Raw genomic sequence first — 19,267 nt, 5'->3', positions numbered from 1 at the left:
AGAGTCTCCGCATCTTTTCTACATCGTGGCGACCAAAACTGGATGCCGTATTCCAAGTGTGGCCGTACCGAGGCCTTATAAAGCGTTATATTTCTCACCTACATGGTTGGCTCTGTAAATTGGTTTCACAAATGATAAATAAATAAGAAAGGAAGACTAAGCAGGATTTGAAAGTGCAGGTAGAGCTCGACTTACAACAGTTCACTTTGTGACCGTTACAAATTATGCCATTGGAAAAAGTGACTTGTGACCATTTTTCACACTTACGACCACCGTGGTCACGTGACGGATGCTTGATAACTGACTCACATTTATGACCATTGCCCTGTGCCGGGACCATGTGATCTATTTTTACGGCCTTCTGACAAGCAAAGCCCATGGGGAGTCCAGATTCACTTAACAACCATGCTACTGATTTCACGACGGCGGTGATCCATTTGACACCCGTGGCCAGAAACGGCGTCAGACAGGGCAAAACTCACCCAATTTCTCGCTTGGCCACATAAATGTTGGGCTCGATTGTGGTCGTAAGTTGAGGACTCCCTGTTCTACAGCATAGAGATAGCGCCCATAACCAAATATTAGGTCTGCAGAATGCGGAGATGTGGATTTAAACTCCAGGAAGGCAGACTTTTATTGAATTTATTAAAAACTATCTAACCGTTTAGTGCAGGGGTGTCCAAACTTGGGAACTTTTAAGACTTGTGGACTTCAACTCCCAGAATTCCCCAGCCAGCCATGCTGGCTGGGGAATTCTGGGAGTTGAAGTCCACAAGACTTAAAAGTTCCCAAGTTTGGACACCCCTGTATTCGAGCTTTCAAACTCCATTTCATGGGATGGGGCTGAAGAGATGTCTGGAATGAGCAGGGGGGGGTTGAGCTGCATGACCTCAAAGAACCCTTCCAGAGATACAGCAGGTAAGATCCCTTCTGTGAGAGATGTTGGAGAGGGAGCAGTCAGGTGGGGAAACAGTTCATCCTCAAGGGCAGTGGGTGTGGGGGCTGCGGAGATTAGTAACTCAAAATTGAGTTTTTCAAACTCGGTTACTTGAAGATGGGTGGACTTCAACTCCCAGAATTCCCCAGCCCAGTTTGGAAAAAAACAACACAAATCACCACTGTACAGTAGCCCTGGACTGACATCCTTTTGCTTGGTGACTGTTTGAAGTTACAACGGCACTGAAAAAAGGGAGTTATGACCATTTTTCACACTTACAACAACCATTGGAGCCTCTGTCGGTAATCAAAATTCAGGCACTTAGAAACTGACTCATAATTATGATGGTTGCGGTGTCCCAACTTACAACAATGGGTGACTTTGGGCCAATCACCAGGAGACTGGGAGTTCTAGTCCTGCATTAGGCATGAAAGCTGACTGGGTGACTTTGGGCCAATTACCAGGAGACTGGAAGTTTTAGTCCCGCCTTAGCTCTGAAAGCCTGCTGCGGGACTTTGGGCCAATCACCAGGAGACTGGAAGTTCTAGTCCCGCCTTAGGTATGAAAGCCTGCTGCGTGACTTTGGGCCAATCACCAGGAGACTGGAAGTTCTAGTCCCGCTTTAGGCATGAAAGCCGACTGGGCAACTTTGGGCCAATCACCAGGAGACTGGGAATTCTAGTCCCACCTTAGGCATGAAAGCCAACTGGATAACTTTGGGCCAATCACCAGGAGACTGGGAATTCTAGTCCCACCTTAGGCATGAAAGCCAACTGGATAACTTTGGGCCAAACACCAGGAGATTGGGAATTCTAGTCCCACCTTAGGCATGAAAGCCAACTGGATAACTTTGGACCAATCACCAGGAGATTGGGAATTCTAGTCCCACCTTAGGCATGAAAGCCAACTGGATAACTTTGGGCCAATCACCAGGAGACTGGGAGTTCTAGTCCCACCTTAGGCATGAAAGCCAACTGGATAACTTTGGGCCAATCACCAGGAGACTGGGAATTCTAGTCCCACCTTAGGCATGAAAGCCAACTGGATAACTTTGGGCCAATCACCAGGAGACTGGGAATTCTAGTCCCACCTTAGGCATGAAAGCCAACTGGATAACTTTGGGCCAAACACCAGGAGATTGGGAATTCTAGTCCCACCTTAGGCATGAAAGCCAACTGGATAACTTTGGACCAATCACCAGGAGATTGGGAATTCTAGTCCCACCTTAGGCATGAAAGCCAACTGGATAACTTTGGGCCAATCACCAGGAGACTGGGAGTTCTAGTCCCACCTTAGGCATGAAAGCCAACTGGATAACTTTGGGCCAATCACCAGGAGACTGGGAATTCTAGTCCCACCTTAGGCATGAAAGCCAACTGGATAAACTTGGACCAATCACCAGGAGACTGGGAATTCTAGTCCCACCTTAGGCATGAAAGCCAACTGGATAACTTTGGACCAATCACCAGGAGATTGGGAATTCTAGTCCCACCTTAGGCATGAAAGCCGACTGGATAACTTTGGGCCAATCACCAGGAGACTGGGAGTTCTAGTCCCACCTTAGGCATGAAAGCCGACTGGGTAACTTTGGGCCAAACACCAGGAGACTGGGAGTTCTAGTCCCACCTTAGGCATGAAAGCCGACTGGGTAACTTTGGACCAATCATCAGGAGACTGGGAGTTCTAGTCCCACCTTAGGCATGAAAGCTGACTGGGTAACGTTGGACCAATTACCAGGAAATTGGGAATTCTAGTCCCACCTTAGGCATGTAAGCCGACTGGGTAACTTTGGGCCAATCATTTGAAGACTGGGAGTTCTAGTCCCGCCTAGAACCTCGAGAGTGGCAGCAAATAACCCTGATAAATAATTGAACTTCATGCTATAGGTAGCTCTCAAATTGCAACCATTTGAACCATTTGAAGTTGCAACAGCACTGAAAAAAGTGACATGACTGTTTTTCACACTGACAGCCATGGCAGCATCCCCATGGACACACAATCAGAATTCAGATGCTTGGCAACTGGTTCATACTTATGAAGGTTACACTGCCCCAGAGTCACATGATCTCTTTTTGCGAACTTCTGACAAGCAAAATCAACGAGGAAGCCAGATTTACTTAACAACCGGGTTAACGTCACAGCTGTAGCGATTCGCTTAAGGACTGTGGGAAGAGACGATGTAAAATGGAACAAATCCCACTTAACACTTGTCTTGGACAAAATTGTGGTCGCATGTCGAGGACTACCGGTATTTGAACTCTTCTGCTGAGGTAGCCTATCTGTCCCACTGATAGGTAAATGTAAAGGTTCCCCCGCACTCGCGTGCTAGTCGTTCCAGGCTCTAGGGGGCGGTATTCATCTCCGTTTCTAAGCGCTGTCCGAAGACATCTCCATAGTCATGTGGTTGACATGACTCAACGCCGAAGGCGCACGGAACGCTGTTCCCTTCCCACCAAAGGTGGTTCCTATTTTTCTACTTGCATTTTTTACATGCTTTCGAACTGCTAGGTTGGCAGAAGCTGGGACAAGTAACGGAAGCTCACTCCGTTACGGGGTGCTAAAGATTCAAACCACCGACCTTAGTGATCGACAAGCTCAGCCTCTTAGCCACCGCATCCCTTACTGATAGGTACCTTAAGGTGGCGCAGTGGTTAAATGCAGCACTGCAGGCTACTTCAGCTGACTGCAGTTCTGCAGTTCGGCTGTTCAAATCTCACCGGCTCAGGGTTGACTCAGCCTTCCATCCTTCCGAGGTGGGTAAAATGAGGACCCGGATTGTTGTTGGGGGCGATATGCTGACTCTGTAAACCGCTTAGAGAGGGCTGAAAGCCCTATGAAGCGGTATAGAAGTCTAACTGCTATTGCTATGTTAACTCTGCCCACACCAAGGAGTTCGATCCTGACCAGCTCAAGGTTGACTCAGCCTTCCATCCTTCCGAGGTGGGTAAAATGGATTGGTGGTGGGGACAACATGCTGACTCTGTAAACCGCTTAGAGAGGGCTGAAAGCCCTATGAAGCGGTATATAAGTCTAACTGCTATTGCTATTAATGCAAAAAACAAAACAAAAAAAATGGAGGGGAAAACGACAAAAAAAGAAAAAGAACCAGAATATTGAGAAGTAAGACAAGGCGGCAAAAAAGGGGAGGATAGATCAGAAAAGGGAAATGGGGTGGGGTGGGGAGAACAGAAAGAAAGTGAGATATAGATATAGATATATATTTATTTATATATATATATTTTAAAAAAAGACACAAGTCTCCCATTTGGTTTTTTTTTTCTTCCCCTCCACAAACTTATGCTTTTAATTAAATAAATAAATGAAGGGTATTCAAGGCAATATCACTTCACAGTGGAGATCCCTCCTCGGCTTCATCAGTCGGGGAAGGGAGGGGGGCAGGGAAGAGAGGCAACCAGGAAAAAAAAAAAAGGCAACGAAGATAAATGAACGCTTTGTGTAACAAAATAAAGGAATAAAGAAGATTTTCTTCTTGTGAAGAATGGCCCTTCCCTTCCCCTCCCTCTCCCCTCATTAGCACGGTATTCCTTAAAAAAAAAAAAAAAAGATTCCCCCCCCCACCAGCCCCAATGTAAACAAACTTGAAAAATTCATAGTATAAATAAGACATTTTCAGATATTAAAACAGAAGGAATGAAATAGGGCCCATTCCAAAGGAAGCGAGGGGACAAGATGTTAAAAGGATTCATCGGAGCAAAATATTTATATTTATATATATATATATATTCTTTTTTGAGAAAGGGCATTATGAACAACGGGGATTGTACGGATTGATGGGTTGCTTCCATTAAACCAGCGTTTCTTATCTTTGGCCACTTTTAAGATAGGTGGACTTCAACTCCCAGAATTCCCCAGACAGCATGGTTGACAGGGGAATTCTGGGAGTCGTAGTCCACACGTTAAAATAGCCAGAGTTGAGAAGCGCTGAATTAGATGGGGTTTGATTGGGATTGCGGGGAGGGGGGGGGGAGGATACATCCATCAAGAAGGGCCCAAACTTCTATGGCCCAAGACCCTTCTCTAAAACACAACGAAGGGGCAAAGGTCACACAAGAGCTTCCTGTTGCCAATTGCAACTTACTGCCAACAGGGGGAAATCTGCCGGCAGAACCTCTGCCCCCACCTACTGGTAGAACCTAGGAATGCAGCAAGAGAAGAAAAGCATTCGGGACGTTGGTCTGAAAGGGGGGGGGGGAATGTGGAACTCTTTTGGGTGACCTGAGAAATCGTGTACCCAATACATTTGTTTTTGTCCTGGGTGGGTTTTACGTGAACCTGTGGAATGTTCCGGAGACCGTTCGTCATGCCAAGATACCGAAAGTTGTTTCGCTCCTCTAAAGCAGTGTTTCTCAACCTTGAAGATGTCCGGACTTCAACTCCCAGAATTCCCCAGCCAGCGGATGCTGGCTGGGGAATTCTGGGAGTTGAAGTCCGGACATCTTCAAGTTGCCAAGGTTGAGAAACACTGCTCTAAAGGACAGACCCAGCCCTGCGCAGCCATTCTCAAAACTGGGCGGGCGGGCGGGGGGGGGCGCATGGCGTGCGGTTTGTCGTACGGTATCCGGAACGACGACCGAATATGTGAAGCCCCTTGGAAGAAATGTTAACCCTGAGAGCTGCAGACTGACCGTTCTGGGGCGACAGCGGGGGACGGAATCCAGAACCTCGGAATAATCAAGGATTAAATGAGGACGAGAAAGGCGGGCGGGGAAGGGAGAAGGAAGAAAAGAATACAGGACGTTGGAAAAAGGAGCGGGATTCTTACTTTGCTGCAAAAAAAAAAAAGAGGCATTTTTTTTAGCCGCCAATGCTATGGCATGCGCGCTCGTCTGCCACGCAACCCGGAAGAGGAGCTTCTCCAAGGGGCATGCACGTGCCGGAAAACAAACTTCCGGTTTCCAGCAGGTGCACGCATGCCAGCCAGCTAGTCTTCCGGGTACTGGCACGCATGCACGCACGACGATCAACTGGCCGGCACCCATGCGTATGTGCGCCAGAAACACGGAAGAGGAACGGGCGATGCCGCGTTGTGCTAGGTGACATGGCTCTGATGCCATAGGTTCTCCGTCACGGTGCTGTGGTAAAACTCATGAGAAACCAGGTTTTTTTTTTTGGGGGGGGGTGTCACTGAATCCAGAGGAGCATTGAATGCGAAGGAAGAGAGAGAGAAAGAGAGAGAGGTAAAAGGAAATACATTTCTGGGACAGTCCTCAAAGGGGTTTCATCTCTGCTGAGCTGCAGGAAAGGCCCTAACTGTAGAATAGTGTTTCTCAACCTTGGCGACTTGAAGTCTTGTGGACTTCAACTCCCAGAATTCCCCAGCCAGCTGTGCTGGCTGGGGGATTCTGGGAGTTGAAGTCCACAGGACTTCAAGTCGCCAAAGGTTGAGAAACACTGCTGTAGAACATTGAATTCTCAGCTCAGGCAGCCTAGCCACTCCGTCCGCCCCCAGCGCTGGTCCCTAAAGCAGATCCCGCCACCTTGTCATCCCCGCTTCATTTCTGCAGCGGCTTTTCCTTCCCTGTTGATCTAACGCCTCGTTTTTTTCCCCCAAGCTCTTTTTCCAGAGGCTCCCCAAGGCCTGCGGTGGGAGAGGCACAGCCCTCGACCTTCCACTTCAAAAGAAGCTGGGAGGATGAAGGACGGATGAGGTCTCCGACCGGATCCAGAACGATTTAAAAATAAAATAAAAAATAAAATAAATCAAAACCCTCCTGCACCCAACCTTCACAGAAACAGCCCACGTACGATGCGGTGGGGGGGGGGGATTGGATGGGAAGCAAGGTAGGGGATTATAGGGTAAGGGGGTGTCCTCGTGTCCCGTTCGTTTCCTGTTCTAAGGCTCCAGCTGTACAAAATTGGGGAGAACCCAAAGCTCTTATCTTGCTGAATCGGGAGTTGCGATTAGGAGTGGGACGTTTTTCTTTTAAGAGTATAAACGCAATAAATAACTCCTCTTCGGGACTTCACAATTGTTTTAAAAAATTAAAAAAGGTAAGGATCCAAAAACCGCAATCCGGGAACACCGTCGAGAAGCGGGCGGCCTGTTATGGCATCATCTTTGTCCTTGCTAATCCTGCCAACCTTTCAAAGTGGCCAAAACAGCCAAGATTGGAGAGGATGGGGGGTGGATGGGGAAGAGAAAAACTCTTCATGCTCCCCCTTCCCTCTCCTACACCTCTTTGCACTCCCCCCATCCACCCTCCAGGTCCCTTGTTTGGCACACGGAAGAAGAAGTAGTAGTAACACGAGAATTGCTGCGAATGGAGGAGTAGGTTGTGAAAAATATCTTTCTCTCTAGCAAAAAATAAAAGACAATAGAATCAGAGGGTGGAGTGTTTTTTTCCCCCCACCACCCCCGCGATCTTTCTCTTGCTTGAAATCATTCTGCTAAACATGGAATGTATGTTTTTGGTGTGTGTGTGTGTTTGTGTGTTTGTGTGTGTGAAGGGGGATGGGCAAAAATGGGGAGGGGGCACTGAATATCATCCAAAGATGCCGCTAGGCCAATTTCCTCTCTTTTCCGCTCCTCATTCTTTTATCTCCCTACTTCACTAAATGTGACTTTATCAGAAAAAAAAAGCCTTGCGAGCAATTTCCTGTAGAGGGCAGTGTTTCTGAACCAGGGCGACTTTTAAGATGGGTGGATGGACTTCAACTCCCAGAATTCCTCAGCCATACATGGCTCAGAGGAATTCTGGGAGTTGAAGGCCACCAAATGCCAGCTTAGGAATTCTGGGAGCTGAAGTTGCCAGGGTTGAGAAACACTGAGGATCGGAGAGATGTGTGTGTCCCCCCCCCCCCACACCCGGGGACTGTTTTCTGCCCCAAAACTGCACCTGACTTCGAGGAAGCCCCCACCAGAGCGAGGTCACGAGGGAGGAGAAAACAGGATCCAACAGGGTTTCCGCTCGTTCTAACCACACAAGGGTGCGATCGCAAACATTTGGCAACAAGTCGTCCCGCGTATGCGTGTAGAGCCGCACACTCAGATGCTCTCACCCGTCCGCACCGAACAGGTGTATGGGAAAAGACCTGAACTAGGAGAGGTACCAGTCCTGACAACTGATGAAACTGGAATTCAGGTATTCTGTACCCTATTTTGCTCCGGTGATTAGGAAGGAACCCGATGCGTTTTTACATCTAGTCCTGCGCTCCAGGAAACCTTGTGTTCCACCCGCGTCCAGCCCGCCCGCCCCCTCTTCAAAGTGCTCGCGGCCAGCCTTCTTCCCTGCAGAGTGTCCGTTCTGGGGCCAAAGCGCCTTCCCCTGGCAAATCTGAGGTGTTTGGCTGAATGTGGAGACGGCGGGTTGGGGGGGGGGGATGGGGGGGAAGACTCGGTCTGTCCCGCATGGCTTTGAGGAGTCCCCCTCCGTCCGTGATGACCCCATGGGGGTCACAGTTCCCTTCGGCCAGCTCCTGCGATAGCTGCACAGGAGATTGTGACGGAGGTGTTTGGTTTTGCCGGAGAGACCCTGGAACGGCCAGGGGCAGGGCTGGTGGGGGAACCGGTGCTCCTCGGATTTCGGAAGGGGAGGAGCAGCAGGTTTGTCACCGAGGACCAGGAAAAGATCATCGTCGAGCCAAGATTTTCGATCTCTCGTCCCCTCGTCTCCCCCAGAATCCGAGTCAGCTCCGGGCCTACAAAGAACCTCTCAACGGCCGCTGTCACTGAGACACTGAGTCTGAATGGGCCATGGGCGCCGGACAGGGTTGTTGAGTGGTCAGGAGGCTATCGACTTCTCCAAGACCCAGGAGGCTGAAATCGGGGACAGCTAAGGACACTTGCGCAGGGGCCACCAACGTCTCTGGAACTCCCTCCAGTCCCGCGTGGCTGGAAATTAAAGGTAAGCTTTCCGTGACGCTCTCGGGAAGTGGGGGGAAGTCCACGGCAATCGCTTCCCCCGAGCACCGCAAGGGCTCCTCCTGCTTGTCCGTCGCGGCCATCTGGTAGAATCCGGCTTCGGAAGGATTTGATGGGTGCTGAAGGTACGTCGGGACACGACTGGCGGGGGTCACCTCCTCGGGGGGGTCGAAGGAACAGTTTGTTTCTGAAGGCGTGCTGCACTCGTAGCCGTGCCCAGATTCGCTGGTGCTGCCGAGACTGCAGGCTGCGCTTTCAATGCTCAATGGCTCTGCAGGGGATTGGGAAGTGTAAGGAGGGGAAAAACAACAACAACCCAATTCATTCAGTACCACTCATTAACTTGCATTTCATAAACTGCCCTAAGCTTTTTTCGGTCTGGTAGCTAAGCAATATAGATACGGAACTGGGCCAGGTAATCTACATTAACAGTCCTATAAGTCAGAGAGGGAGTACACAATTCTTGTCCCTTCCCCTAAAATGGCTAAATAGTAGAAACTGTGAGAGGAATCTTGGACTCCTGGTAGACAATCATTTAAATGTGAGCCAGCCATGTCCTGCAGCTGCCAAAAAAGCCAACACAGTTCTAGGCTGCATAAACAGAGGGATAGAATCAAGATCACGTGAAGGGTTAATGCCACTTTATAAGGCCTTGGTAAGGCCACACTTGGAATATTTGCATTCAGCTTTGGTCACCACGATGTAGAAAAGATGTAGAGACTCTAGAAAGAGTGCAGAGAAGAGCAACAAAGATGATTAGGGGACTGGAGACTAAAACATATGAAGAACGGTTGCAGGAACTGGGTATGTCTAGTTTAACTATTTAACTGTTTATTTCATTTGTATGCCGCCCTTTTCCCCTGAGGGGGACTCAGTTTAATGAAAAGAAGGACTAGGGGAGAGATGATAGCAGTCTTTTAATATCTCAGGGGTTGCCACAAAGAAGAGGGAGTCAAGCTGTTCCTCAAAGCACCTGAAGGCAGGACAAGAAGCAATGGGTGGAAGCAAATCAAAGAATCATTCAATCAAGAGCTAAGGAGAAATTTCCTGACAGTGACGAAAATTAATCAGTGTAACAACTTGATTCCAGAAGTTGTAAATGCTCCAACACTGGAAGTTTTTATATATCTATATCTGTGTATATATGTATGTATGTGTATGTGTATGTGTATGTATGTATGTATGTATGTATGTATACATATATATATATATATATATATATATATATATATATATATATATATATATATATATATATATATATATATACACATATACATATATACACACACACACATATCTATATACTGTATGTATATATGTATGTGTGTGTGCGCGCGTGTGTATAATTTCTTACACACACACACAGTATAGCATAACAGGATATAGCATTAATGCATTAAAACCTTCACAAAAACAGCATATAAAATGCCTATCAAAGTATAAAACAGAGCAGTGCATTATTTAAAAAACATGCAGAAAGAGGGATGAATAAAGTTATGTATAAGCAGTTACCGATGGCTCAACCTTTGGTTCTGCAACCCAACAAGACAGACACAGACTTTAAAGGATAATTAGAACTGCAGAAAAAACAATTACTGCCAACCTGCCTTCCATTGAGGACCTGAACACTGCAGGAGTCAAAAAAGGGCTGTGAAAATATTTACAGACCCCTCGCATCCTGGACATAAACTGTTTCAATTTCTACCCTCAAAACGATGCTATAGGACACTGCACACCAAGACAACTAGACACAAGGACAGTTTTTTTCCTGAACGCCATCACTCTGCTAAACAAATAATTCCCTCACCACTGTCAAACCATTCACTAAGGCTACATTACTATGAGTATTGGTCTTCTCATCGTTCCTATCATCTCCTCCCACTTATGACTGCATGACTGTAACTTGTTGTTTGTATCCTTACGATTTATATTGATATTGTTTCCTGATTGCTTATTTGTATTCTATGTCTGTCTGTCTGTCTATCTATCTATCTATCTATCTATCTATCTATCTATCTATCTATCTATCTATCTATCTATCTATCTATCTATCTATCTATCTATCATCATCTATCTATATATCTATATTACCTACTTACTTATCTACCTATCTACCTATCTACCTACCTATCTATCTTAGGATTTACAGTCACAGACCTTATCTGGCTTGGAGAACTGACAGGTCGATATCTGCAAAACTCTTGGAGAGTCACAAACCAATTAAGCAAACTAATTGTCTCCTGCAAACTCCACTCCCCTTTCGCTCCTCTTTTATTTCCTCTGGGAGGGGCCATTCATCATCCACCTGTGGCTTTACTCCCAAGTGGACCCCTGTTCTTTAGCTGTTTCCTTCCTCTGGCAACTCTGTGCATGCACACACTGGGAACAGGCTCCAGCTGTTCTTCTGCCTCACTGATGTCTGACTCTGAAGGCAGCTGATAACTGTCGGAGGGTCCTGGCCCCCTCTCTGCCTCCAACACAGAGCCCTCATCAGAGCCTTCCCAGGACTCCAGGACTGGCCCAGGTTCCTCCCCAACCTCCTCACTCTCCGAATCTGCTGCCAGCTCTGCTGGCTGCTGGCGGGCCACATCTCCCTTCATTTCTTTTGTCGGTAAAATATAAATTTAACACTGAAATGCACCAAGTTTTTATATATCTTCTCGACGTCTATGAGCTAGTGTGGAATTTTACCTAAATTCTGTTTCTCTTCCTAGGATACAAGCAATTCTACCTCTCTTTCTTTTGATGCACCCACATACAGGACCGACCACCCTGGTTTACTGGGATCAAGAAGACATCCAATCTTGTAAAAACGTTACCTGCGGTCTCCATTGTTAAATGATCCGGGTTGAAACAGGAGTCCAGGCAGCCAGTGGCCGATGCGATGGGCGGAGAGCTTCGCGCGCGGCTGGCGCTTTCCACTTCCCCGCCGTCTAAAAAGTTATCCCCGTAATCCCTACGGAGTTGGAGAGACGAAAGGAGACAAAAGAGGAGCAAATATGTAGGTGGCTTTTCCATCTGAACAACAACAACAACAAAAAAAGACCACCGGCAGTCCTCGACCTACGACCACAATTGAGCCCAAAACTTCCGTCGTTAAGTGAGACATCGATGAAGTGAGCTCTGCCCCGCTTTACGACCTTTCTTGCCACAGTTCTTGGGCGAATCACCGCAGTTGGTAAGTTATTAACCTGGGTGGTTCAGGGACTCTGGTTTCCTCATGGGCTTGGCTTGACAGAAGTTCGTAAAAAGGGATCGCGTGACCTTGGCACCCTGCCATCGTCGTAAGTACGATCCAGCTGCCAAGCATCTGAATTTAGATCACGTTATGGTACATCTGCTGCAAAGGTCGTAACTGAGAAAAATGACCCTACGTCACTTTTTTTCAGGGCCGTTTTAGACTCTGAACGGTCACTGAACAAACTGTTGTAAGTCGAGGACTACTGGTAGAATCTTCCGCAGTCCAAAAATCCCACGAGACTTTGTAGGATTAAGGCAAAGATTAAAAATTTCCATCTACGTTAGTAGACCTGGCCATTTGATGTCAACCTGGAGCCGGTCAGGATCGAATTCTTGGCAGTGGGCAGAGTTACCCTGCAATACTGCATTCGCTCTACTGAGCCACCCACTGTACGTCCATCCGTCCTTCTTTCCTTCCCTTCCCTTCCTTCCTTCCGTCCGTTTAGTAACTTTAAAAGGTCAAGGACTTCCTGCACTCTACCAAATTCTGACATTACCAAGGGTGTGTGTGTGTGTATTCATTTCCTGCTTTCAACTGCCCGTATGCAGATCTCTGGACTCAAGACCCCTAAGGATTTGGGTCAAAAGATCTGGGCTCAATTCCATGGGGATGCACACTTCGCCACCTATGGCCAGATGACACCAGATATTACTTTCTGGCCAGCAAGTGGCTTCAGGAGGTAGGACGTACTTCTTCCTTCCAAACCGCGTCTGTTGGGTGAAGTAGTCGTACCGTTCCGATTTCTTCCATATGTAATAGTATTCCACGCACTCACCCACCGACCGGGTCCGGACCTACAAAAACAGGAAGAAGGGTGAGGAGTTATTGGAAAAGACTGGAACAGCCACTGGTCTGAAATGGTATAGGGTCTCCTGCTTGAGCAGGGGGTTGGACTAGAAGACCTCCAAGGTCCCTTCCAGCTCTATTCTAATTGAATTGAATGGAAGACCGGCCTTCCTGGGACCTGCTAGAAATGGATAACAGACACCAGGATCCTTTAAAACAGGGCTCTCCAACCTTGGCAACTTTAAGCCTGGTGTCAGCTTTTCAAATAGCATCCAAAAGTAAATCAGAGTCCGAGGCAAAGTATTGCTCGAAGTTCCAATTTATTAAGAGAGCCATGTTGGCGCATCTGGGAAAACCCGAATCTGAAAGCTTCCCGGTTTTCCCCATTCAGTTGAAAGTTCAGGATCTTGCCCCCACACCCACCAAGTCCATCACATGGTCCAATCTCCCACTGTCATGCTGGCAGCTTCCACCCATCCCGATCCAGTCAGGTGCAGAGACAAAGGATGACCTTGGCTTTCTAGAAAGAATGTTGTTATGGCTACATAGCATCTAACTCCGTACAATCCCCCCTCCCATTTTCTGCAGGCCTGACACCTGTGAAGAGCCCAACTCCAATTGAAAACTCCCAGGCAGACATTTTCTCAAAAGTTTCATTTTATTAGAGCAGGTATACTGGCACATCTGGGAAAACCTAAATCTGAGAGTTTCGGGTTTTCCCCTTAGTTAAGTCAAAAGTCCAAACCCAACTCTTGCACCCATCAGTCCATCAAATGGTCCAATCCCCATCCGTCCCAACTCGAGACATCACTTCAACCACTCCTCCTCCAGGTGCAGGAATACCCCGACCTTGAGCGAAAAGAAAAATGCTATTGTCGGGCCTGCAGCCATCTTTTCTTTTGGATTTTTAGCCTGCCACACTATTGTACTGTATTATCTATTATTCTACTATGCAATTTCTGTCGTGGGAAAATGGGAGGGGGGGATTGTATGCAGTTAGATGCGATGTAGCCATAACAACATTCTTTCTAGAAAGCCAAGGTCATCCTTTGTCTTTGCACCTCTGCACCTGACCGGAACTGGGTGGGTGGAAGCTGCCAGCATGGCAGTGGGAGATTGGACCATGTGATGGACTTGTGGGTGTTGGGGACAAGATCTTGGACTTTCAACTGGGTGGGGAAAACCGGGAAGCTTTCAGATTTGGGTTTTCCCAGATGTGCCAACATGGCTCTCTTCATCAATTGGAACTTTGAGCAATACTTTGCCTCGGACTCCGATTTACTTTTGGATGCTATTTGGAACACTGACATAGACATTTTCTCAAAGTTTCATTTTATTAGAGCAGGTATACTGGCACATCTGGGAAAACCTGAATCTGAGAGTTTCGGGGTTTCCCCTTAGTAAATCAAAAGTCCAAACCCAACCCCTGTACCCATCAGTCCATCACATGGTCCAATTCCCATCTGTCCCAACTCGAGACCTCACTTCAACCACTCCTCCCCCCGGTGCAGGAATACCCCTTCTACTAAATCCCCCCCCCCCCCCGATCCTAATTTCCCAAGCACAAGAATGTGGCAGCGTGGAAGCTTACGGTGTTAATATGGCTTCCCAAGCTGACATCAACTTCCAGCTTTGCTGGCTGGGGAATTCTGGGAGTTGAAGTCCGCCAGGATTAAAGTCGCCAAAGGTTGGAGGCCCCTGCTTTAAAATGTACATTCTCTTCCTACCAACCAGGTATGGGAATCCTCCTGATGCCTTGATAGGTTACAAGGATCAGTATGAGAAGGTGAGTCTTTGAAAGACTCGTGATGACCTGGTTTATGACGATCACAACTTCTGACTGTATCAGGCAGGCTCCGTTATGGTTGTATGTCAAGGGCTACTTGTATTCTAATCTGGCGTTCTGTTATTAGGGATGCAATGGCTGAGCTTGTCAATCAGAAAGATAGGCAGTTCAGCAGTTCGAATCCCTAGCGCGGCGTAACGGAGTGAGCTCCCGTGACTTGTCCCAGCTTCTGCTAACCTAGCAGTTTGAAAGCACGTAAAAAATGCAAGTAGAAAAATAGGGACCCCCTTTGGTGGGAAGGGAACAGCGTTCCATGCGCCTTCGGCATTGAGTCATGCTGGCCACATGACCACGGAGATGTCTTCGGACAGCGCTGGTACTTTGGATTTGAAACAGAGATGAGCACCGCCCCCTAGAGTTAGGAACGACTAGCACATACCGTATTTTTTGGAGTATAAGATGCACCATGATTTCGAAGAGGCAAATTTTTTTAAAAAGTTTTTGCACTCTGCAGACCTTCCAAAAACGGCCCGTTTTTCACGAAAACTGGCCTGTTTTCTGTCAAAAAAAGGGTATGCATAGCCGTTAGGAGGCTTGTAGAGTGCTCCTGGGGGCTGGGGGGACAAAAACGAGCAAAAAAACACCCTGTTTTTTGCTCATTTCTGTCCAGGAGCACTCCAGCCCCCACTCCAGCCCCCGGGAGCACTCTGGAAGCCTCCTAAAGGCTATGCACATCCATTTTTTGCAAAGGGGAGGGGTTTCAAGAGGCAAAAAATGCTGTATAAGGTGCACCCAGATTTTCACCCTCTAATTTGAGGGGAAAAGGTGCATCTTATACTCCGAAAAACACGGTATGTGTGAGGGGAACCTTTGCCTTTACCTATATGGGTAGTCCTCGGTTTACAACTACAATGGAGCCCACATTTAATGACGAGACAGTCATTAAGTGAGTTTTGCCCTATTTTACGACTTTTCTTGCCACAGTGGCTGAGGGAATCACTGCAGTTGTGAAGTTAGTGACATGGTTGTTAAGTGAATAATGTCTTCTCCATTAACTCTGCTTGCCAGAAGGCCGCAAAAGGGGATCGCTGACCCCAGGATACGGCAACCATCATAAATTCATGCCAGCTGCCAAACACCTGAATTTTGATTGTGTGACTACGAGGCTGTTGCAAGTGTGAAAAACGAAAAGTCACTTTTTTCAGCGCTGTTGTAATTTCAAAGGGTCACTAAACAAACGGCTGTAAATTGAGGACTACCCATATAGGGGTTTAATACTTTAATGTCCACCGCCTGACAAGTAGCTGGTGTGCAAATTACCATAATCAATAAACAATAAATGAAGAACAGCAACTGTGGTTTGTTAAATCAAGTTTAGCATGATTTGCTATAGCAGTGTTTCTCAACCTTGGCAACTTGAAGATGTCCGGACTTCAACTCCCAGAATTCCCCAGCCAGCAAAGCTGAGAACCTCTGGGGCTAAAGAACAGAACAGGACAGATTGAGATAAATAAATGTGTGGTTTGTTTTTTTTAAAGATTATCTGCCATACTTATAATCCACCCCAGTCCTAAATGATGCTCAGCAGTACACAACATTAAAAGGCATTGCCCTCAAACCCAAAAATTAAACCAAGAGGATGGAATCAATTCACTCAGGACTTCTAGTGGCCAAATGTTTCATTTCACAATGCAGCCTTGGTTTAGAACAGTGATGGCGAATCTTTTCGGCACTGAGTGCCCAAACCAGAACGCATGTGCATGTGCTGAAGCGCCGGAAACCCAAAGACCAGCTGGCCGGCACGTCCATGCCTGTTTTTTGGCTGTTTTTTTACCAGTTATTGAGCTATATTCAGGCCATTTTTTAGCCATTTGGGGGGCATTTTTCAGCTGAAAAACAGCCTAAAAACTGCTTAAAAATGGCCTGAAAATGGCCTGGGAAACAGCCACCAAAGCAGTCTGTTTTTTGGTAGTTTGCACCATTTTTGGGGCCGTTTTTAGGGTTTTTTTCTGGCTTGAAAAACGCCCTCCAAAATGGCCGTTTTCAGGCTGTTTTCTGGCGCTCCAGCACCCACGGAGAACAGCTGGACGGCACACATGCACGCCGGAAACTAGAAGAGCAGCTGGCGACAGTGCGTGTGCCCACAGAGAGGGATCTGCGTGCCACCTCTGGCACATGTGCCATAGGTTCACTGTTAGAGGTTTAGAAGATAAATAAGGTAGGGTCTACAATATACCGTATTTTTCGGAGTATAAGACGCACCGGATTATAAGATGCACCAATATTTTGAAGAGGTAAATTAAAAAAAAAAAGTTTTTGCACCCTGCAGGCCTCCCAAACCCTCTGCACGCCTCGTTTTTGTGAAAAGCGGGGCATGCAGAGCATTTGAGAGGCCTGCAAAGTGCTCCGATTTTGCCAAAAACAGGGCGTGCATAGGCTTTGGGAGGCTTGTAGAGTGCTCCTGGGGGCCAAAAACGAGCAAAAAACGACCCATTTTTCGCTCATTTTTGCCCTCCCCAGCCCCCAGGAGCACTTTGCAGACCTCCCAAACCTTCTGCACGTCCATTTTGGTGAAGGGGATGGGGTTTCGGGAGGCCAAAAATGGCGCCGAGGTGGCGCAGTGGTTAAATGCAGTGGTTAAATGCAGTGGTTAAATGCAGCACTGCAGGCTACTTCAGCTGACTGCTAGTTCTGCAGTTCGGCTGTTCAAATCTCACCGGCTCAGGGTTGACTCAGCCTTCCATCCTTCCGAGGTGGGTAAAATGAGGACCCGGATTGTTGTTGGGGGCAATATGCTGACTCTGTAAACCGCTTAGAGAGGGCTGAAAGCCCTATGAAGCGGTATATAAGTCTAACTGCTATTGCTATTGTATTCAGTGTATAAGACGCACCCAGATTTTCACCCTCTTTTTTGGGGGGGGGAAGGTGCGTCTTATACTCTGAAGAATACGGTAAGTAGGGCAGCACGATGGCTTAGCAGTTAAGATGCTGGGGTTGTCCGCTGAAAAGCCGACAATCCAGGTTCCGGACCTGAGTGGGAAGGTAACTGTACTCCGTGAAGTCATGACCACGGAAGGCACATCTGAATGGCCTTGCAACAGAGAGGAGCACCACTCCTAGAGTCAGTTATGACTAGCAGAATAAAATCCACATGGCTGCCTGAGGAATTCTGGGACTTGAAACCCACGGGTCTTTTATGTCAGGCATGCCTCATTCAACGTCCAAGAAAGAAAACTCCCAACTCCATTGATTTAGAAAAAAAAGGTACTTCTACTGAATGTGAAATGAAAACAGCGAAAGTGAAGCGAGATCTGGGGCAAAAAAGCGCGAACTTGTACATGTCAAAGCATTTACCCAAACCCCTCCGCCCAGTTACCCCGGCCTAAATGTCCAATCTGCAACTCCCAAGGGTGTCATGTGGGGTGCATCTTCAGGTGGCCTCATCCGGCTGGTATGCACAGACGGTTGACCTTGACCGAACCCAAACACCAGCATGGGCAGAAGATGGTGAGAACAAAACTCCCTCTTTTGTGATATCTCCTCCGGCACGGTTCCCCTCCCAAATACCATAAACCCCCTCCCTCCCCGTTACTATGGCAGCCGATAGCAAGCAAGCAATATAGAGGCTGACACTTTTAACTTGCCAAGGTTGGACACCCCTGGTCTAAATTGTCATCACGATGCCCAAAGTTGCCAGGCCATGCAAGAGTATGAGTAGTTTATTTGAGTATGAGTAGTTTATTTATATGCCGCCCTTTTCCCTGGGGGGACTCAGGGCGGCTTACAATTCGAAAGGAGGGGAAAACAAACAAATTAACACATAAGACAGTACATCATTAAAAGCACAACATTCATACAATTCGGGTGGGTTACGGTCTTTAGCCCCAGGCCTGACGGGATAGCCAGATTTTAAGGGCTGTGCGGAAGGTCTGGAGGGTGGTGAGGGTACGAATCTCCACGGGGAGATCGTTCCAGGGGGTCGGAGCTGCCACCGAGAAGGCTCTCCTCCGCGTGGTTGCCAGTCGACATTGACCGGCAGATGGAACTCGGAGGAGGCCTAATCTATGGGATCTAATTGGTCGAGTGGAGGTGATTGGCAGTAGGCGGTCTCTCAAGAAGGTTAAGAAGGGGCAAGAAGGGAAGTCATCCTCCTGCAACTTAGCCTTATCCTCTGTCCCTTTGGAATGGAGCCACAACCCTGCTTAGGATGCTCCAGAGGCTCCTACGGGTACCTGGCTGGCTTTGAAAGTGGGTGACTTTAAAATTACCTTGTTGGCTTGGATAAGGTGGAAGTTTTTTCCATGCACCCGGAATCCATGTTCAAAGTTCCTGCATTCTTCTTCACTCCAGGCACACAGCTCATCTGGAAGGGGGAGAGAAGCAATCAAGAACAGAACGTCAGCCCTTCGAGGTAGGCCAGGTCACGATATAAGGGCTACCAGAAATACTAGAATTTCGACTTTATTGCTATAGGTCAGTGGTGGCTAAACTTTTTCACCTCGAAAAGTGGGGGGAGTGCAGTGGGGTCGTGCGCAGGCGTGCCCCCCCCATACTTTTATGCGTGCGACCCTCCCACGTGCATGCTCGTGATACCCCCCCCCCTTTGGCATCCATTAGGACCCGTTTTTTGCC

General features: G+C 47.6%; 1 protein-coding gene across 2 annotated transcripts in view; it reads right to left on the bottom strand.

Annotated features, from left to right (window-relative positions):
• Positions 1–7,369: 7,369 nt before the first annotated feature.
• MIER2 (MIER family member 2) overlaps positions 7,370–19,267 on the bottom strand; it is a 73,902-nt gene continuing 62,004 nt past the window's right edge. For both annotated transcript variants that reach the window (XM_087703310.1, XM_087703309.1), the window contains 4 exons: positions 18,904–18,998; positions 12,754–12,857; positions 11,642–11,778; positions 7,370–9,090 (listed from right to left, as the gene is read on the bottom strand). In XM_087703310.1, coding sequence (XP_087559436.1) covers positions 8,624–9,090; positions 11,642–11,778; positions 12,754–12,857; positions 18,904–18,998 — 803 coding nt within the window. In that variant the 3' untranslated portion in view covers positions 7,370–8,623. The remainder of the gene's footprint in view (positions 9,091–11,641; positions 11,779–12,753; positions 12,858–18,903; positions 18,999–19,267) is intronic.

Source organism: Thamnophis sirtalis, unplaced genomic scaffold (assembly GCF_051295495.1).
Source record: "Thamnophis sirtalis isolate CommonGarterSnake01/CBP01778 unplaced genomic scaffold, rThaSir2_p1.2 scaffold_1, whole genome shotgun sequence".
In the NCBI taxonomy this organism is placed as follows: Eukaryota; Metazoa; Chordata; class Lepidosauria; order Squamata; family Natricidae; genus Thamnophis; species Thamnophis sirtalis.
Note: the sequence above shows the minus strand (reverse complement) of the source record. Positions and strands in the feature narration are given on the sequence as shown.